The sequence below is a fragment of the Oncorhynchus mykiss genome, chromosome 3 (genome assembly GCF_013265735.2).
Source record: "Oncorhynchus mykiss isolate Arlee chromosome 3, USDA_OmykA_1.1, whole genome shotgun sequence".
In the NCBI taxonomy this organism is placed as follows: domain Eukaryota; kingdom Metazoa; phylum Chordata; class Actinopteri; order Salmoniformes; family Salmonidae; genus Oncorhynchus; species Oncorhynchus mykiss.
This window is the reverse complement of record NC_048567.1, coordinates 57,405,878-57,427,345: the sequence shown is the minus strand read 5'-3', so window position 1 is coordinate 57,427,345 and position 21,468 is coordinate 57,405,878. Positions and strand designations below refer to the sequence as shown.

The window sequence follows — 21,468 nt, the reverse complement described above, 5'->3', positions numbered from 1 at the left end:
TCACAATAACTAATGATGACAGTTTGGAAAATAGTGAGTACCGAAAAATACTTGCAATATCACTTTGAATAAAATGTATATCATATGAGAAGTGTAATGTTTATGGAAATCCATGGCATCAGATTCAATTGTTGCAAAGGGAGGGTGTGTGTGTGTGTGTGTGTGTGTCAGAGGGAGAGGGAGGAGGGGTCGTTGGAGTGGGTCTCTACTAAATTAATGTGGTCACACAATAAATTCAAAACAGTGAGGGCAGTGGCTTTAAAAACTGATATGGCAACAAAAATAATCTACTTTACTGTGAATGGAAGACCAGAGCAGGCAGAGTTTCCAGTGGATTGCCCTGCCCAGGATGTCAAAGGTAGGCAATTAAAATAATATCACCTTTTTATTTTGGTGTCTTTGAAATATCATCAAATTGTACTGTTGTCTGAAGCTTGATTTTGAACTCATTACTCTGATATGAGAAACCTCTCAAAACCTCTGAAATATTTATGATTTGTATACTTGTTTGACATTTCACAGCACTGTTAGGAGCTAGTAACACAAGCATTTCTCTACACCCACAATAACATCTGCTATACTGTGTACACATCCAATAAACGTTGGTTTTTTAATTGATTTGAAATATATAAACAAAGTACATACATGGAAAGGTTAAAATCACAAAGCACTTTTATTGCTTCTCTACCAGATCCAACAATGGATCAGAACTCAAGTAAAGCACTGAGACCTAAAATAGTTATGTAAGTGCAATCATTATTATGTAAGACCTGCAATCATTGTCTTCATCAAAAGAAGCAAACAGTCTCTGAATTGATAGAGAGAAATAGTGCATGCTTGATGCTTCAGCAGGATAGAGACAGACACAGGTGCAGCTGACAACAACACTCTGCACTTACATTTGTGTCAAAGCTAACATATGGTGTACATATGGCATCTTTAGAATAGAGTCGAGATGTGACGTATTGATGTGAGGGTTATTGAGGTCTCAGCATAGTTGTGGGTTGTTACTCTAATGAGATAGAGGGAAGGGGTTATTGAAAGTCCATTAAAATAAATAAATACATAACATGTCAATAGTATTATTTTCCAAACAGTACCAAGGACAGGCATAAAGGAATGTAATTTCATTCAGGGATCAAATAACTTGAGATCCATCTCATAGTTGCTAATGTAATGAGAATTCATTTTCTTTCAAAGATTCTGCCTACTGTCTGTAGATTTGACTGCCTATAAACCCCTTTGTAGCGCACAAAAATAGCATTGATATAAAATGCAATCATAAAGTGCAATTGATCGTGGGTTTGAAATGATCTCTCGAATCCTTTACCTTCTCATTTCGCCTCTTTTCTTCTCCCTTTTATTCCTTTGGTAGATGTTTTGCACGTCTATTTAGGCACAGACACGGTGTGAATTGATAGCTTTAGATTACCCCTTTACAGAGCTGCCTCGGGCAATAATAGTCCCTCTCTTCTAATCTTTGTGTGTATGAATGGCATTGACAAAAGCTTGGCCAAGCTGCTGAGCACATAAAAACCTATTATTTTGTTCACCTGCTGTACAGAGAGAGATCTAGGGGGTGTTTGTGTGTGTTTGATTACAAAACTCGAAACTAGTGTTAATTGAAGTGTTCAGTATTGGTTGCCTGAGCTATTTTCACAGGAGATCAACTTAAAATGTTGTCTGTGTTTGCATGCACGTGTGTGTTTGTTACTTTCAAGATCTGTTCCGCTCTGCAGCTGAGGCAGGACCCCATGACATTCTGAAGCTGTACAACCCTAAGGGCAACATCATCAACATCTCCCCGCGCCTGGAGCCCAACAGTCCTAACTCCTGTTATAAGCTAGAGGTGGTGGCTGCTGACTGCAACAGTGAGCCATTAGGTATTCTCTGCCATGGCGCCAGAGACATTGGCTGACAGTGGAAATACTTGCATTGTTATTGTGTTGTAACTCTTGTTTGTTTCATTAGGGCCTGTGTATATTGATGTTAATATTTTAATTGTGTACCTCATGTTGAAGGAGTGGAGCTTGCTGTGGCACTAGGATTTGACCTCTCCTCCATGGAGAAAAGGTAAGGCTGACATGGTGTATACAGGAGTGACCATTCTCAAGGTTGGGGCCCATTCTGAAACTGTCAGACCATGTAAGGGATCAAGCTGTGTGAGTCAGGAGGGCCATATGTTATGTATCCCAGACTGCAGGGCTGTGTGAGTCAGGAAGACCATATGTTCTGTACCCCAGACTGCAGGGCTGTGTGAGTCAGGAAGACCATATGTTCTGTACCCCAGACTGCAGGGCTGTGGGAGTCAGGAAAACCACATGTTCTGTACCCCAGACCAATGTTCCCTCTAATTGTTTTAGTCACTGAGCAAATCTCAGGTCTGCTGAGCGCAAACTTGAACGTTGTGAAAAATTCTGTGCAACTTCCTGCGTGTGTTTACTGTGAACACTGAGGTTGTACCCGCTTTAAGTTAGTTTTAACAGTGGTTACGTAGGCTACTGTGGCTATTTGATCAAAATGTAGGCCTACCAGAATGGCAGACCAGAGTGGCTTACCATCAAAAACAATGGAGAAAATGCCTCCCATAACATTTGAACATGGAAATAGTTGTTCTATCATTCAGCCAATAGTATCAGCCAATGTGTGGTGTTCAATGTAGGCCTACATTCTATGAGACTTTTGAACAAAAAATGCAGGGATTGACATTAACCTGTTTATCCACTTGTCCTTCAGACAAGGAGGTGGCTGCAAATGATGTTGTTGTTTGATGCAAGAAACCACTTTACAAAATAAAGTGCATCATTGTTCCCATAACATTATTACAGAGAATCAGACAAATTATGGGGTACTCTGCCTATAGGCTTTAATAAGCTAAGTAGCCAGTCTTAAAATACAACACTGCCCCTTTTGAGACAAAAAAAAGTCTCTTTACTTGACTCGCTTTTCAAAGATGTCTAGAAATGCATACGTTTTGTGCTCTTTTAGGAGGCAATCACTCCCCCAATGCTGACTACAAATGATCTATAACTGGGATAATACCTCACTAATTAGCAAAGGATATGAACAAATGTCCACATGTCGCTATATCAAGCTCTCACTTTGATCTCAAAACAAGCGCATCTACTCACGACCGCTCAAGCTGTAGAAACAGTCCAGTTCAAAGTGAACGGCACAGATCCATATACTGTATGGAAATGGCTCATTTGCATATACGCCTACTGCAACTCTGATTGGTTATGGCGCACCGGTCTATGTAGAGTACGGGACTCGGATGCGTTCTGCCTACAACAAAATCTCTTGCATAATTTGTTTTGTTTTTGTATATTGCCTTGAAAGTGGCTAATATTGCATTGATTAAATCACAATTCCCACAGTAAAGGAAAACATTGATAGTGTTAATTAACTAATGGGGTAAACTATAGAAAGTTGAGTGAAGTTGAATCTCGTTCTTCTCTACGTGGGCTGATATTTCTTCTTTGGCAGCCCCGGGTGCTGTGTGCCCATGCACACCTGCAGCTTCGAGGGAGCATTGCCATAGACTTCAGGGCTGTGTGAGTCAGGAGGGCCATCTGTTTTGTACCCCAGACTGCAGGGCTTGGAGAAGAAGATCCTGATCGAGGCTGGTGAGACTCCTGCAGTCGTGTACGAGATGAAGAGACAGGTGGAGTCATTCCGGGAGAAACTTGAGGTACGTTGTGTTATTGATGCTGTACAGATAGAATTTGTTAAATTATGTGTAAAGGCTCATTCATATACCAGTATCATGTAAGTTCACTGTGTCTGCCTAGCCAAGTGTATCTGTGTCTCCACAGAGTGTTGAGCATCTCAGCTGGCTGGGCCTATTCAAAGAGCTATCTGAGGGAACACAGAAGCCCTCTCCTTTCTACCACAAGAGAACACTGCGCAAGACCAGAGAGGAATGTGAACATGTACGGGAAAAGTTCCTGCAGATGAGGCATGTTTACTTACGCTCAATGATGATAGAGACCATGTGTTATCAGATGAATAGGCTGTGCCACTCTTATCAAGACTCCATTGCTTGAATAGTGGTGTTGCAATTGAGATCACAATTTGGATATTATAAAAATTTGAGATGAAAATAACAAAATTACTATTCTATGTTCTCCATAGTTCTCTGGAGGTTTCAGAAGAAGTGAGACAGTACCTCAAGACCCCAACTTTTGACAACTGGTGAGTTCCCCATCTATTTTCCTTTTTTGTACTTTCCTTAGAAAATGTGCTAATGGTCTTTTTTACACAGTAGGAGTTACAGAGAGACTACAGACAGGGTCCTATGAGTGCTGGTTGTGCGTGGGAGGTGAGAGGGTCGAGCAATGTCTCTGTTGTGTGATAAACAAACAGCATCTGCACCTGCTGCTTCAAAAGAGAGACAGGGAGAGACAGGGAGCAGGGCCTGAAGAGGATGGGGTTATTCAACCCTTTCATCTGTCGTACAGGCTCATATCAATATGAATGGCTGTCTGCTATGGGTTTACCAATCAAAAGGAGGTCTTTATAACAAGCTTCGTTAACACGGGCACTTTTGAAGGATGCATTATGCGTACAACATACACATCACAGCTTTCAGTCCTGTTTGGTTACAGTGTGTATTACTTCAGGGCCTTTTAGAACTAACATAAGGTGAATACCTCACTTCAAAAGATGGAATATATATTGGCCACTTGGGGAAAAAACTAAAGCTACCATTAGGGTTACGAAATTCAGGGAACTGTCAATAAATTCCCTACTTTTCCAGAAATCCTGGTTGGAGGGTTTCGGATTTCCTGCTTAATTCCTCTTGGTTCTGGGATCCTCCAAACAGGATTTTGGGAAAACCAGGGAATTTATTTAAAGTTACTGGAATTTTTAAACCCTAGCTACCATACAATAACCCATATTTTTGTGACATGTACACTAGGACCACTTTCAAAACTGTTCCCTGAATATACAGTGCCTTGCGAAAGTATTCGGCCCCCTTGAACTTTGCGACCGTTTGCCACATTTCAGGCTTCAAACATAAATATATAAAACTGTATTTTTTTGTGAAGAATCAACAACAAGTGGGACACAATCATGAAGTGGAACGACATTTATTGGATATTTCAAACTTTTTTAACAAATCAAAAACTGAAAAATTGGGCGTGCAAAATTATTCAGCCCCCTTAAGTTAATACTTTGTAGCGCCACCTTTTGCTGCGATTACAGCTGTAAGTCGCTTGGGGTATGTCTCTATCAGTTTTGCACATCGAGAGACTGACATTTTTTCCCATTCCTCCTTGCAAAACAGCTCGAGCTCAGTGAGGTTGGATGGAGAGCATTTGTGAACAGCAGTTTTCAGTTCTTTCCACAGATTCTCGATTGGATTCAGGTCTGGACTTTGACTTGGCCATTCTAACACCTGGATATGTTTATTTTTGAACCATTCCATTGTAGATTTTGCTTTATGTTTTGGATCATTGTCTTGTTGGAAGACAAATCTCCGTCCCAGTCTCAGGTCTTTTGCAGACTCCATCAGGTTTTCTTCCAGAATGGTCCTGTATTTGGCTCCATCCATCTTCCCATCAATTTTAACCATCTTCCCTGTCCCTGCTGAAGAAAAGCAGGCCCAAACCATGATGCTGCCACCACCATGTTTGACAGTGGGGATGGTGTGTTCAGGGTGATGAGCTGTGTTGCTTTTACGCCAAACATAACGTTTTGCATTGTTGCCAAAAAGTTCAATTTTGGTTTCATCTGACCAGAGCACCTTCTTCCACATGTTTGGTGTGTCTCACAGGTGGCTTGTGGCAAACTTTAAACAACACTTTTTATGGATATCTTTAAGAAATGGCTTTCTTCTTGCCACTCTTCCATAAAGGTCAGATTTGTGCAATATACGACTGATTGTTGTCCTATGGACAGAGTCTCCCACCTTCGTTGTTCTTCATGATGCTCTCTGCGCTTTTAACGGACCTCTGAGACTATCACAGTGCAGGTGCATTTATACGGAGACTTGATTACACACAGGTGGATTGTATTTATCATCATTAGTCATTTAGGTCAACATTGGATCATTCAGAGATCCTCACTGAACTTCTGGAGAGAGTTTGCTGCACTGAAAGTAAAGGGGCTGAATAATTTTGCACGCCCAATTTTTCAGTTTTTGATTTGTTAAAAAAGTTTGAAATATCCAATAAATGTTGTTCCACTTCATGATTGTGTCCCACTTGTTGTTGATTCTTCACAAAAAAATACATTTTTATATATTTATGTTTGAAGCCTGAAATGTGGCAAAAGGTCGCAAAGTTCAAGGGGGCCGAATACTTTCGCCAGGCACTGTATATGATTAAATATTCCAAGTAAGTGTTTGTTAGACCCGTACAGAGATTAGTCAAAAGGGCAGCTCACCCGGAGCTACTGCATCCAGAAATCTATTAATCCATCACTTTACCTTATTTATCGACCTTTGGTCAGGACACTAAAGGGCACATTTAAAGTGGTTATTGCTACATATGAAGCATACAGTAGGTTACAGTTAGTACCGTGTTTAAAAATATATATATTTAAAAAGCCCATTGAGACCCAGAGTCTCTTTTTCAAGGGAGACCTGGCCAAGAAGGCAGCAACAATCAATATATTACATAATTAAAACATACAACAACCTTTAAAAAAAAGCATTTACACTCCTCTGTAACAGAGTCTCCAATCAATATTGTAAATTCATTCAGTGGCACTAACATATCTAGATGAAGCATGGATTTTACGTTATTCCATGTGTTTAGTGCACAAGAAGAGAAGGCAGTCTTGCCTAATACTGTGAATGTCCTAAGGACTAAGTAGCAACCACCTAGCAGATCGGGTATGGTAACTGCTAGTAGTGTAGGAGACCAGACTACAGAGGTAAAGAGGGAGTTTACCCAAAAGGGCTTTGTACAGTAGATGAACACATACAAATGTATCTTTCTGCACATATAAAGTGAGGTCCAACCTACAATTTAGTACAATGTGCAATGGTGGGTGAGTGACTTGGCATTTGTAATAAAGGGCAAGGATGCATGATAAAGAGTCCAGTCTCTGTAAGACGGATGAGGTTGCACGCATATACAACAAGTCACCGTAATCACTTACAGAGAGAAAAGTGGCTTGAACAAGCTTCTTTCTAGCCATAAGTGGGAAGCAAGCCTTATTACAAAAATAAAAACCCAATTTCAATTGAAGCTTTGTCACAAGATTATCCACATGAACTTTAAAGGACAACTTGTCATCCAACCAAATACCTAGATATTTGTAGGATGACACTTTCAATGGATAAGCTACCAGATGTGACAATGCTAATGTTCTCTGGCAGAGTTCTAGCTCTGGTAAAGGTCATGAATTCCGTTTTTTGTACATTCAAGACCAGTTTGAGACCATAAAGGGAGTGACTGAAAAGTGACTGAAAAGCAGTCTGGAGCTCTTCAACAGCCTGAACTAGAGAAGGAGCACATGAATATATAACTGTATCATCTGCATACAGATGTAACTTTGCTGGTTGCATCCCAATTCCCCAAATCATTAATAAAAATTGAGAACAACACAGGAGCTAAAATGGAACCCTGGGGCACACCTATATTCATCTCAAGAAAGCTATACTTGTGATTGTCAGTATATACACAAGCGGTTTTATGACCTAAAAATGAATGATTTGACCTTTTGACACTTGACTTGTCCTGCTATGTGTGTGCAGGCAGTGGGAGGATGCAGAGATCATGGTTCTACTGCAGGTCATGTACACAGACCTGGACTTCATTGCCACCTTTAACATAGAGCCTGAGGTGCTGCACAAGTTCCTGTATGAGGTGTACAAACGCTACAACAACATCCCCTTCCACAACTTCAAACACTGCTTCTGTGTCACCCAGATGGTGAGAGAGAGAGTGTGTGTGTGTGTGTGTGTGTGTGTGTGTGTGTGTGTGTGTGTGTGTGTGTGTGTGTGTGTGTGTGTGTGTGTGTGTGAAAAAGAGGGTGGTCAGGGGAAATCATGTAGTCCCATTCCTCTGTGCAATCATATAAAATGATCCAATTATCCAATCACCCTAAACCCTGATTGGTTAGGACATCCAGACCCCTTAACCGATTTTAGAAATAGACTCAATATAATCATTCAGAGGTTTGCCGGTTAAGACATTGCGTTATTACCCACAGGGGATAACAACCTGCCATGATGTAGAATGAACAACCTGGCATATACAGTTTAAATAACATGCAATAACACACCAGTGCAACAGCACACCACCATTAAAAGTCCTTTAGAAATCAACAAAAACAAATGTCAATGTTTCTATTAATATAATTCCTGTGGATGAATGTTATAGCAATTATCCATCATTGAGTTGTATTCTCTCTGGACTGCTGCTCTTGCAATTATTTATTCTCTGATAGATGTATGGGCTGATCTGGCTGACGGACCTGAAAAGTAAGATTGACAGCATTGACCTGCTCACCATGCTGACCTCTGCAGTCTGTCACGACCTTGATCACACGGGATACAACAATGCTTACCAGGTGACCTATCTATCTGACTACCACAGATGTGTGTGTGTGTGTGTGTGTGTGTGTGTGTGTGTGTGTGTGTGTGTGTGTGTGTGTGTGTGTGTGTGTGTGTGTGTGTGTGTGTGTGTGTGTGTGTGTGTGTGTGTGTGTGTGTGTGTGTGTGTGTGTGTGTGTGAATTGATAACTCACTATCAGCTCTATTTTTCAGATAAATGCTCGTACAGAACTGGCCCTGCGCTACAATGACATTTCCCCCCTTGAGAACCACCACTGTGCTGTGGCTTTTGAGATCCTGGAGAAGGTATGAGTATGGATGACTGGAGAAGTTATGGGTGGTATTGGCATGGGTGACTGAAGTTGGGCTGTGGTGTGTGTGGGCCAACTTTTCAGATGTCAACAGTAAAGTGTTTGTCTTTCTTACAGAATGAAAACAACATTTTCAGAAATCTGACAACTGAACAGTATAAACGGATAAGAGAGGGCATAATCAAGTAAGAATGTATTTCTTTGCATCCTCTTCACCAACACAAATATATGTTTACTTTGATCTAACCGTAATGTGTGGCGAGTGCATCAACTCAAGGCATTTCATTTATTCTTAGATGCATCCTGGCCACTGATATGACGAGACATAATGAGATCCTGAACAAATTCAAGTCCATCCTGCTTGTCTTTGACTTCAGCAACAAGGACCACAGAGATGTGGTAAGAAAGGATATGAATAAACAGTATGTTTCAGAAATAGTCCTATGTTTAGCCCAGTGTTTATGAGGTGTCATGTAAATGTCACCCTGACTGGATGTCAGGTAAATGTCATCCTGGTACTCCCTGTTCCTTTTTAGTCAGATGTTGCCATGTTACCATAGGAGTCTACAGCCATGTTGCCTAGCAACATCAGATGGGAGAATCTTGGTATCTACTCGTGCCGATAGGGTACCAGCCTGGGGCTCTTCCTGACTGGATTAAAGTGATATGTACACTACCGTTCACTGTTGACACTTCTTTAATCAGCACAACAGTTTTCAGCTGTGCTAACATAATTGCAAAAGTGTTTTCTAATGATCAATTAGCCTTTTAAAATGATAAACTTGGATTAGCTAACACAATGTGCCATTGGAACACAGGAGTGATGGTTGCTGATAATGGGCCTCTGTACGCCTATGTAGATATTCCATTAAAAATCAGCCGTTTCCAGCTACAATCGTCATTTATAACATTAACAATGTCTACACTATTTCTGCTCAATTTGATGTTATTTGAATGGATTTTTTTTGCTTTTCTTTCAAAAACAATGACATTTCTAAGTGACCCCAAACTTCTGAACAATAGTGTATATCCCCCCTGTCTCCCTCCAGCTGATGATGATCATGATCAAAGTGAGTGACATCTCCAACGAAGCACGGCCTATGGATGTGGCTGAACCCTGGTTAGACTGCCTCCTGCAGGAGTTCTACAACCAGGTAACTAAGCACCAAAACACAGATATTGGTTATGTTCCAATATAACTTCCAGCATACAACTTGGAATGTGTGGCTAAAACACTGCTTCATTCGAAATGGTATGCTACTGTGTATCATAGAGATAGCCTACTACAATGTAATATTAATTCAGTCCTGCTCTCAACTGGCCTCCCTCAGAGTGACAAGGAGAAGCTGGAGGGTCTTCCTGTCACCCCGTTCATGGACAGGGACAAGGTGACCAAGCCATCCTCTCAGACAGGCTTCATTGGCTTCGTCCTCTTACCCCTCTTCATTGAGCTGGCTAACCTTTTCCCCTGCCTGGAGGTAAGAGCTCCCGGTCTACAACCACTACACTAATGTAGCTTCACTGTGATGCAACTTCATCCCCAACTGCTCTGCATGAAGTGGAATCAAAAGGTACTGGGACTCATTCATATTTTAGAGTGAATATTTAAGAGTGAATATTTTGGAGTGAAAAGGGGTGCCGTTACTCAAGCAGTAGAAAATGCAAGGTGCAGCTGTGCCGGTATTCTGTACTGGTTGGCACTGGCCCAACTAAAGCACTGACTAGCTGCCATATTTGTGTAAACATATCCAGATCCCTTTTCCTCTCTGTGCCCCTGTAGCAGCACATCATAGACCCGGTGCGTAAGGCCCTGGACTACTACACAGAGATGGAGAAAGCCCTAGAGAGAGAGAAACTGATCCGAGCACAAAGCGACAAGGCAGCTGCAGCCAAGAACACGACACCCCAGAACTTACAGAACCCTCAGAAAACAGCAAATAGTCTGTCAGAGGCTGGGAATGCCTTGAAACCACCCACTCTGTGATGGCAAGCACTTATATGGTTCCTTTGGTCTTTGTAGAGACAAGGTATTCACTATGTCGTGTTACAGGAGTTGTCTGCTGTGTTTTGCTACAAATGTTTTTCACTGCATATATTCAGTTTTCAAAATATTTGCATATGAATAATGGTTAATTATACAATATGACATACAAGACATACGAAGAATCAGTGTGCAGTTATGTTTTGTATTAGTGATATGCTTAAACGAAAGACCAGAAGAGCTATTGTCTAACTGAAAAATGGGGATAAAGCTTAGTGGATTTGTCTTCACTGAAAATCTGGACTATGGTTGTCATCTAGTGGACATGGGATGTTTTTCATATTGATAATGTAGAAAAAAGGACAGAAATAACAGATATTATATTAAATATGTTTTTGCATGTATTGTACTTTTAGATTTAAGTGTTCTATTTGGAGACAAATAAATGAACACAACAAACAAACATTTCCTCGTTATATTCATATTTCATATTATTCTGCAATGTACATTGTACAATGGATACATTTTCATTATCTTGATCATTTGTAACTGGTTTCCACTAGATGGCACTCGGCCACAGTCAAAATTGGCTACTACATTTAAGGTTAGGGTTCGGCATAAGGGATAGCAGTGTGGTTAATGTTAGGGTTAAAATCATATTTTAAGAAGATAAATTGTAGAAATAGGCGAAGTTTATGACTTTGTGGCTGTGGTAACTAGCGACGACCTTTGGAACTGCAGTGAAAAACGTTGCGCAAAATGCCGCATTCATATGCTAGTCGGAACTAGGAAACGCGGAAATCTTCAACTTTCCTAGTTCCGACAAGCTCCGAACGCGGCAATACTAGGAACGGGTGAACGAACAATCGATGATGTAGGGAAATTATGACATCATCTAAATGCACACATTTACGAAGTCCCCATGCAAGACCAAGCAAGGAGTTTTGTATGGAGGTCAATGAGTGTCGAATTTGCTCAACACAAAAATGAATGGCAACAACTTTTCACCTCATAAATGTTTATATGGAATAATGGGTCGATATTACATAGAAACCAGATTTTACCGTAACTGGTTCTCGAAAATCATTGTCCTTGTCAGCACATTAGTTAGTATTAGTGGGAATCTATTTACGCAGAGATAATTTATGGAAAGATACAACTTTGAGGTTTCAAGCAAGGAATATGACACTGTTATAAAAGCTATACCTAGTGGGATAAAATCTTTACTTCAGAATAATGCATATTTTGGAACATTATTGTAAAAGATATCCAGGTGAATGGCATAGGTTTACTATATAAGAAATTCAACAATCGTTTATGAAGGGATATTTTCTACAGGAAATCTATTCCCTCTGCAATATGTTTTTGGGCTTCATCGTTTGATGTAAACTTGCGCTGTGCTAGGCTCACTCCACACAAATGTATGGTGACCAATAAAGTATAGGACATCTCCTTTAAGATTTTCCATAGATTATATCCGTGTAATAGCTTGATTTCAAAGTATATACCTGATGTTACCAGTGAATGCTGTTTTTGTGAACTAGAAAATGAATCTATTGAACACTTATTATGTAATTGTTTACATAGTGAGGTGTTCTGGACTCATGTTAAACTATACCATGGCAAGAAAATGCATACAACCACTGATATATCTAAATTTGACATATTATTTTACTACTCTGGTTACACAATTGAACGTCAGTACATCATAAAACTATTTATTTTATTGGGAACATTTTTCATACACAAATAAACATTTATGAAGAAAAGGGCCCTTTTCTTATTTAAAACAAATATGATTTGGAAAACTATTTAGAATCTTTAAAACGTTTACAAAACAAAATGTTTTTTTTTGTTTGTTGTTGCTACATGTCTGTATTTGTTTATATATAATGTGGATTTGTATTATAGTTTTTTGGTTCTCTTCCTGATTTCTTTGTGTAATCCCCCTGGCTGTTCTGTTTCTTGTGTTTTGCATGTTACTGTTTAATAATAAATAATAAATACAAAATGAATGGTTTATTTGCTACGTGATGTTTATTTGATCGAATAGAAGTTTCATAATGCTTAAGTTATGAGCGTATTGATATAAGCAGGACACGTGGCATCCCGGTATTTTGAGAAAAAACATTTTATATCGGAATTCGAGATGGCTATGCATATGTAACCGATGTGAAATGGCTAGCTAGTTAGCGGGTGCGCGCTAACAGCGTTTCAATCGGTGACGTCACTCACTCTGAGCCCTTGAAGTACTTGTTCCCCTTGGTTCCCCGCGGTTTTTGTGGAGTGTTGGGCATCGTGGGAGGCAGTTGTTGATGTGTGCAGAGGAGCCCAGGTAGGGGTGAGGAAAAGGACTGAAGCTATACTGTTACACATATTCAGATTCATTTTGCAGAAAGAACCAAACTAGCATATATTTTTGCAAAATACTTGTGTAATATGTCTGTGACGGAAATGTTCAGCTACATGCAGGCTTTTCTGAGTGCGGATCAAGAAATAAGAAGTAATCAATCAACAGGCTGCTAGCTAATGTTTTTGTCAATCGAGCTAGCACCGAACCACTAGCAATTTACTCACAGTCAGTTATACAGTCAGTAAGGTTTGCATTGAATATGTGAGGAATATAATAACATCCATTAAATGCACTGTATGTTCAACACTGTGTGCAAATGTACAGTGCCTTGCGAAAGTATTCGGCCCCCTTGAACTTTGCGACCTTTTGTCACATTTCAGGCTTCAAACATAAAGATATAAAACTGTATTTTTTTGTGAAGAATCAACAACAAGTGGGACACAATCATGAAGTGGAACGACATTTATTGGATATTTCCAACTTTTTTAACAAATCAAAAACTGAAAAATTGGGCGTGCAAAATTATTCAGCCCCTTTACTTTCAGTGCAGCAAACTCTCTCCAGAAGTTCACTGAGGATCTCTGAATGATCCAATTTAGACCTAAATGACTAATGATGATAAATACAATCCACCTGTGTGTAATCAAGTCTCCGTATAAATGCACCTGCACTGTGATAGTCTCAGAGGTCCGTTAAAAGCGCAGAGAGCATCATGAAGAACAAGGAACACACCAGGCAGGTCCGAGATACTGTTGTGAAGAAGTTTAAAGCCGGATTTGGATACAAAAATATTTCCCAAGCTTTAAACATCCCAAGGAGCACTGTGCAAGCGATAATATTGAAATGGAAGGAGTATCAGACCACTGCAAATCTACCAAGACCTGGCCGTCCCTCTAAACTTTCAGCTCATACAAGGAGAAGACTGATCAGAGATGCAGCCAAGAGGCCCATGATCACTCTGGATGAACTGCAGAGATCTACAGCTGAGGTGGGAGACTCTGTCCATAGGACAACAATCAGTTGTATATTGCACAAATCTGGCCTTTATGGAAGAGTGGCAAGAAGAAAGCCATTTCTTAAAGATATCCATAAAAAGTGTTGTTTAAAGTTTGCCACAAGCCACCTGTGAGACACACCAAACATGTGGAAGAAGGTGCTCTGGTCAGATGAAACCAAAATTGAACTTTTTGGCAACAATGCAAAACGTTATGTTTGGCGTAAAAGCAACACAGCTCATCACCCTGAACACAACATCCCCACTGTCAAACATTCAGGTCCAGACCTGAATCCAATCGAGAATCTGTGGAAAGAACTGAAAACTGCTGTTCACAAATGCTCTCCATCCGACCTCGAGCTGTTTTGCAAGGAGGAATGGGAAAAAATGTCAGTCTCTCGATGTGCAAAACTGATAGACAAACCCCAAGCGACTTACAGCTGTAATCGCAGCAAAAGGTGGCGCTACAAAGTATTAACTTAAGGGGGCTGAATAATTTTGCACGCCCAATTTTTCAGTTTTTGATTTGTTAAAAAAGTTGGAAATATCCAGTAAATGTCGTTCCACTTCATGATTGTGTCCCACTTGTTGTTGATTCTTCACAAAAAAAATTGTTTTATATCTTTGTTTGAAGCCTGAAATGTGGCAAAAGGTCGCAAAGTTCAAGGGGGCCGAATACTTTCGCAAGGCACTGTATGTATTGCTAACTAACGTCAGGGCCGCTGATAGGACACATGCATGCATTTCGTTTCTTCAGAATCATAACTACACATGTCTTGCTAGCTAACAGCGGACGTTCTCTCGCAGGACATAAGAAAAGTGGTGCAGGTTCTGGAACAGACGGCGAGGGAGATCCTGACCCTGCTCCAAGTGTCCATCAACCATCTGGCTTCAAAGAGAGTGAGTGCCCAATCACATGGGGTGTAAGTTAGTTATTCATTAGTGAACCGTAGCAAAACGTTTTGCAATCAGTTAAGGTAGTCCCTAACTTGTTGTGTTCCGGTTTCTTCTGTTTTTAGCCTAGTGAATACTACTCTGGACTATCACTTATGGTGGCTTACCTTCCTGACTGACTCATTGCTTTGCAGGTCTCCATCACCTTGACATAACGGTTTCTGTTTTGTCACTCTAGTTCCCAGTAAGTGTGTAATTGCTCTGGAACTGTTAAGCACAGTCCGTATGTACTTTGGAGAGCTCAAACCAAAATTCCCCCTGGAACAGCATTACAGGTAAACGTCTCTTTCTTGTCCCCCTGTCTGTCACAAGTCCCCGGTAAGTGCGCAAAGGCCAAGGAACTGTTTTGTACGCAACTTGGAGAACTCAAAAACAAGTTCCCAGTGGAGCAGTACTACAGGTAGGCCCTACACATGGGTGAATCTGAAGTTGGCTACGTATTCATAACTACTTATTCACAGTTCCCGGTCCACAGAATGAAATTCAAGGGAAATTTCAAGTCACTGTATTACCATGTGAAGAGATGGAATGATAATATCTGCGTGTCTTCTCTCCTTGTTATTGAAAGGACAATCTTACATGTCATTTTCCATCCTCCACTCTGCTTCTAGGTTCCATGAGCACTGGAGGTTTGTTCTGCAGCGCCTGGCCTTCCTGGCAGCGTTCGAGGTCTACCTGGAGAGTGCGTCTCTCATGACACGCGATGAAGTGGCACAAATACTAGGAAGTAGGTATCAGTTCATTTTGGTGCTTTTTTTCTAGCTTGCCCGGTTCCCCCGGTGGATGGAGTTTGAACATTTTAGACCATTCCATTGGTAAATCTCTGCCCACCATGAGCAAGCTAATACGAATGCACCTATTGCCTTGAGTTTAGCTTTTCTTAAGGGAATGGGTGCATTCGCAGACTGTTTCTCTCACAGTCAATCGGCAGTCAAGTAGTGTGCTGTGGTGGTCATACATTTTGCCTATTTCTTGCAGTCGAGGTGGTGCGAAAGAAGGGATTCCACCTGGATGTTGAAGATTACCTGGCAGGTGTGCTGATCATGGCCAGTGAACTGGTGAGAATGAATTATGTGGCTTCGTAAATTCTATAACATCAGACAATAGCATTTTCAATAATATATGATTACGTTTTGGATGGATTATTTACATGTATAAACTCATCTGTCTGTTCTCTCTAGTCTCGCCTGGCGGTGAACAGCGTCACAGCAGGGGACTATGGCCACCCCCTCCGAATCTCCAACGAGCTGGACTCTGGCTTCCGACTGCTTAACCTCAAGAACGACCCCCTGAGGAAGCGCTACGACGGCCTCAAGTACGACGTGGAGAAGATAGAGGTGGTCTACGACCTGTCTATCCGTGGCGTGACCAAGGAGCAGGAGGCTGGGGGAAACAAGTAGAGCTGTTGGGTGTGGAGGTGTAGGGCTGGGGCTCTACCCTAGGCTGGCACCTGACCTCTCCATGGCTGGGACTGTGGTCTTGACCTGCTGAATGGCAGGAATAGGTCTGTTGCCCCAGTAACCTAGGACAGACTTGTGCATGTGATGAATGGCAGTCTTGTCAGTGGGGTTTGAAAGCCTTTGATATAGAGGCACAGTTTGAAGGGGAGGGGTTGTTCCAGTTTGATTACTGGTGTTTGGAAATGTTCACTGTAATATCCAACATCATACTGTAATATGCCTGTTATTATCTTTCAGTGTTTTTTGCTGTTCATACATTTTGAACTGATGTTTTGTACTGGTATGAATTATTGTTGTTCATTTCATTTAAGGGGGGTGATGACTGGGTGTAAACCCTCTCTTTTCTTCTGGGTGGAGGTTAACTACCATGTTTAAGAAGCGCTTATTTTGTTTTAGTTCACGAGCAAATAAATCATGATTTTGTGCCATTTGTCTGCCAAAAGCCACGTGATATAACATAGGAATTTTCGTATGGCTAGTTTGGTCTCTGATTGTTCTATTCAGGGTTTATATCTCAAAATGTTCAAATAACCAATCAACAAAACATCAGAGGGAAGCAAGGAGACTAGGGGAGAATCTCAATTGCCTACTCCTCGCCTCCTTCTCAAAACCCATTGTAGGAGAAGGTCAGAGGGACGGCGCCTCTGGCTGTCTCATCCAATGGGTTTTGAGAAAGAGGCGAGGATTAGGCAATTGAGGTTCATCCTAGTAGGAGAGGACAAGATGAATCACAGAGAGATTCTCATTTGGTAAAAAGACCATCCTCTCCTCGATGACTTGGAAACCGATAATTGGTCGAGGAGAGTGTCAATTTGTCAGTAAGCGAACGGAAGTGTCCTCCCCTCCTCGATTTTTTTTATTTCACCTTTATTTAACCAGGTAGGCTAGTTGAGAACAAGTTCTCATTTGCAACTGTGCCCTGGCCAGGATAAAGCAAAGCAGTGCGACACAAACAACAACACAGAGTTACACATGGAATAAACAAGCGTACTGTCAATAACACAAGAGAGAAAAAAATAAAGTCTATATACAGTGTGTGCAAATGGCTGAGGAGCTAAGGCAATAAATAGGCCATAGTAGCGAAGTAATTACATTTTAGCAGATTAACACTGGGGTGATAGATGAGCAGATGATGATGTGAAAGTAGTGATACTGATACTCGATAACCAACTTTCGTTGAAGATAGTCATGTTTATCCTACCTGAGTCGTTCGCGGAAGAGTTTTGATATTTGCCACACCCCTTTGAATCAGCTGTTTTGTTGGAGGAGAAAAACATGCCACGTTTAAAAACGATATGCTACTTATAGTTTTATCTATAAAATGTCTGCAACAACTAGCAAAATAAATGTTTGCTACTTTACACCTTTTGGGAATCCTCCTCTGTAAACGTAATTTGCATGATGACCCGGTTATGGACAAGGAGAGTCTCAATTCATACAAGTGCATTTGTTTCCACATGTACTTGCCTCTTCTCTTTGATCTTTTTCAAAAGGAGGAGAGAGGAGTTACCTTTCCAATGGAGAATCTCCATAAGAAAGAGCCATGGTGAATCTCAATTATAGTATTTCCTTTATTTCCTTGAAGAATCCAAGGGGACTAACCCCAGAGCTTCTGCTCCAATGCTCTTATTTGCATAAGAGAACAAACACCCTGTTCACTATTTCAGAATATCACTTACCTCAAGGCACGGTGGATGCCAATGGATAGCAATAAGTGGAAAGGAGTTACGTACAAAGGCATATGTATTTAACATGTCATTTTTTAATATAATTCACAATATCTTACATAAAGGAAATATTACATTAGGTCTTTAAAATACAGAGGAAAACATTTGACAGTTCAGCAGGTCTAGGGTATTGAAAAGGGCATTTTCAAACTGTTACACAGCATCAGTCTTCTCATATTCTGCACGGTAGTAATCATTTAGTGGAACAAGATGGAAGCTGAAAGAATTCTAACCATAGTAATAGATTGGGATTCTAGAAATAGAATGATATTCTAATTCTATGATTGTAACAGGGTAACGCCATTGGAAGGTGATGAACAGTAAGAGACAGGCAGTAGTCTACTCTGTACACCATTCTCTGCCCCAAAGTAGATTCACTACCTCATTGACATGTGCTACTCCTGGACTAGACCTAATCAGACTGAACAGTATACGTAGGTTAGATTTAGATGATAAGTATTGCCTTGACCTGCTGTGTGTAGTCAGCTGTGGTCTTATACGTTTCCCTAACATAAAGAGTTCTGTAAATAAACCATACAACAGACAGAATAAAGCTTTTTGATTTCATGAACTGCAGATACCGTTGTTGGAGAGTGACAGTCGCACCATTCTCTGGATCTACTTTGTAGTCTTAATTATAAAGTGCATCAAACAGAAAGAAGGGCCTTTAGATTCAGAAACATCAGACACAAAAACACATGTTAGAAGTAGGGAAGTCACACTTGAGATAAGAGCTCAGGTAAACTATGACGTAATAATGTAGTAACACTAGTAGCCAGATCGAGTGATAAGTATTGCCTGTAAGGTCTAGTCTGGCATCCAGATTGGTAAATGCAGTGTTCAGACTGGTATAACCAGGCTATATGTCACTTTTGCTACCTAGGGGCAGAGGGCTGTCTGACTCGGTGACCATTTCCAGATACTCAACGTTTTATCAATGTTACTGTGACTGACAACAACAAAAAATACTTTTAGTTAATTTAGAGTGAAATAAATACACAAGGCACAAAAGCTCATAATTTCCCCATCTGCTTGTCGTGGAACGGAGCACTGTGGGGACATTTGAGTGGAGCTACTGTTTGCTTTAGCTACTAAACTCATGGTCCAGGTTGACCAACCAGTGTTTGAGGCCTTTCCACCTCCACTTTGGCCATGCTCTACTACCACATTCAGTTACAGGTAAAGGCTTTTTCGAGTATGAATAAGCAGTTGGAAAATACTGGTTGGGGCAAAACCAGGCCTAGGATTGAAGTTCAAGTGCACATTATTCTAGGGTAACCTCTGTGGCTCATTTGTGTCTATAATATCACTGACACTCATAGGTGGTATAATAAGCTCTCGATTTACACCAATTACAGTCTGATCAGATGTGAAGAAACAAAAGTAAATAGCTAAAATTGCACAAATTATTGCTGCTTTGTGACTTGAACCCAGCCCAGTGATATAAGTACGTCCACCCAATGTGTCTGAAAGACACGGTCTGCCTGGCATCCATAGTACTGTAGGAAGTCTCATGGGGTAGTAGGGAGTTTTGAGTGACTTTCTTATTTGGATGCCGTATAGCTGCTCTTCTCTCCTGGCAGTGGACAGTGCTCCTGACACAGAAGGTAAAAAAAGAGGGAAGAACCCAGTGCTTTTGACTTACCTTGGTCAGGTAAACAAAAAACTAAAGTTCCTGTCTTTTTTTACTAAGCTGTAGTCCAAGTCCCCATTGTATAACTTAACATTGTTTTTCACTCATTTGTGCATTTTCATGAATACTACAGAGTAAACTTTTTCATGTTTTTTCAATCTTCAACTTCAACCATGCTTTTCAACGCAGACACCTTGTTAGTCAGTATACTGAAAACAATTATCTATCTTTCTTTAAGAGCAAACCATTTTGACAATCAAGGCCGGCAGTGTTCCCAACCAACCAAGTGTCTTTTTTGGTCATCCAAGTGGCTGATCGTTTTTTGACAGAAGCTAAAAACTACACTGAACAAAAATATAAACGCAACATGTAAATTGTCCAATGTGGTCCAATGTTTCATGAGCTCAAGTAAAAGATTCAAAATAATTTCCATACGCACAAAATGCTTATTTCTCTCAAATTCTTGCCACAAATTTGTTTACATCCCTGTTAGTGAGCATTTCTCCTTTGCCAAGATAATCCATCCACCTGACAGGTTTGACATATCAAGAAGCTGATTAAACAGCATGATAATTACACAGGTGCACCTTGTGCTGGGGACAGTAAAAGGCCACTCTAAAATGTGCAGTTTTGTCACACAACACAATGCCACAGATGTCTCAAGTTTTGAGGGAACATACAGTTGGCATTCTGACTGCAGGAATGTCCACCAGAACTGTTGCTGGATAATTTAATGTTAATTTCTCTACCATAAGCTGGAAGTATCACAACCACAGACCACGTGTAACCACACCAGCCCAGGACCTCCACATCCGGCGTCTTTACCTGCGGAATCATCAGAGACCAGCCACCAGGACAGCTGATGAAACTGTGGCTTTGGACAACTGAAGAAATTCTGCACAAAAGGTCAAAAACTGTCTCAGGGAAGCTCATTTGCGTGCTTGTCCACACCAGGGTCTTGACCTGACTACAGTTCGGCGTCGTAACTGACTTCAGTAGGCAAATGCTCACCTTCGATGGCCACTGGCACGCTGGAGAAGTATGCTCTTCACAGATTAATCCAGGTCTCAACTGTACCGGGCAGATGGCAGACGTGTGAGAGAGCGGTTTGCTGATGTCAACGTTGTGAACAGAGTGCCCTATTGTGGAGGTGGGGTTATGGTATGGGCAGGCATAAGCTACGGACAACGAACACAATTGCATTTTATCGATGGCAATTTGAATACACAGACATACTATTACGAGATCCTGAGGCCCATTGTCGTGCCATTCATCCCCCGCCATCACCTCATGTTTCAGCATGATAATGCATGGCCCCAAGTCCCAAGGATCTGTACACAATTCAGCTGAAAATGTACCAGTTCTTCCATGGCATGCATACTCACCAGACATGTCACCCATTGAGCATGTTTGGGATGTTATGGATCAATGTGTACGACAGCGTGTTCCAGTTCCTGCCAATATCCAGCAACTTTGCACAGCCATTGAAGAGGAGTGGGACAACATTCTACAGGCCACAATCAACAGCCTGATCAACTCTATGCGA

At 40.9% G+C, this 21,468-nt stretch overlaps 2 protein-coding genes across 5 annotated transcripts; both read left to right on the top strand.

Annotated features, from left to right (window-relative positions):
- Position 1: 1 nt before the first annotated feature.
- LOC110520281 (high affinity cGMP-specific 3',5'-cyclic phosphodiesterase 9A) lies at positions 2–11,264 on the top strand. 4 transcript variants are annotated; one of them, XM_036974746.1, is made up of 14 exons: positions 2–358; positions 1,722–1,883; positions 2,022–2,073; positions 3,589–3,691; positions 3,816–3,958; positions 4,135–4,194; positions 7,709–7,886; positions 8,404–8,526; positions 8,723–8,815; positions 8,938–9,005; positions 9,117–9,219; positions 9,870–9,974; positions 10,152–10,298; positions 10,601–11,264. In XM_036974746.1, exons 1-14 carry the CDS (start codon positions 85–87, stop codon positions 10,802–10,804), a joined length of 1,815 nt encoding a protein of 604 aa, XP_036830641.1. In that variant the 5' UTR covers positions 2–84; the 3' UTR covers positions 10,805–11,264. The 4 variants fall into 4 exon arrangements, with proteins under 4 accessions (XP_036830641.1, XP_036830643.1, XP_036830642.1 ...); XM_036974748.1 differs by having other exon boundaries at positions 70–358; positions 1,740–1,883; XM_036974747.1 differs by having other exon boundaries at positions 70–358; positions 1,722–1,871.
- A 1,767-nt stretch (positions 11,265–13,031) lies between these two features.
- On the top strand, positions 13,032–17,365 carry LOC110505369 (translin-like). Its single transcript, XM_036964539.1, has 6 exons — positions 13,032–13,136; positions 14,956–15,048; positions 15,237–15,502; positions 15,714–15,829; positions 16,081–16,160; positions 16,284–17,365. The coding sequence occupies exons 4-6, from the start codon at positions 15,796–15,798 to the stop codon at positions 16,500–16,502; spliced, it is 333 nt and encodes a 110-aa protein (XP_036820434.1). The 5' UTR covers positions 13,032–13,136; positions 14,956–15,048; positions 15,237–15,502; positions 15,714–15,795; the 3' UTR covers positions 16,503–17,365.
- Positions 17,366–21,468: the final 4,103 nt, after the last annotated feature.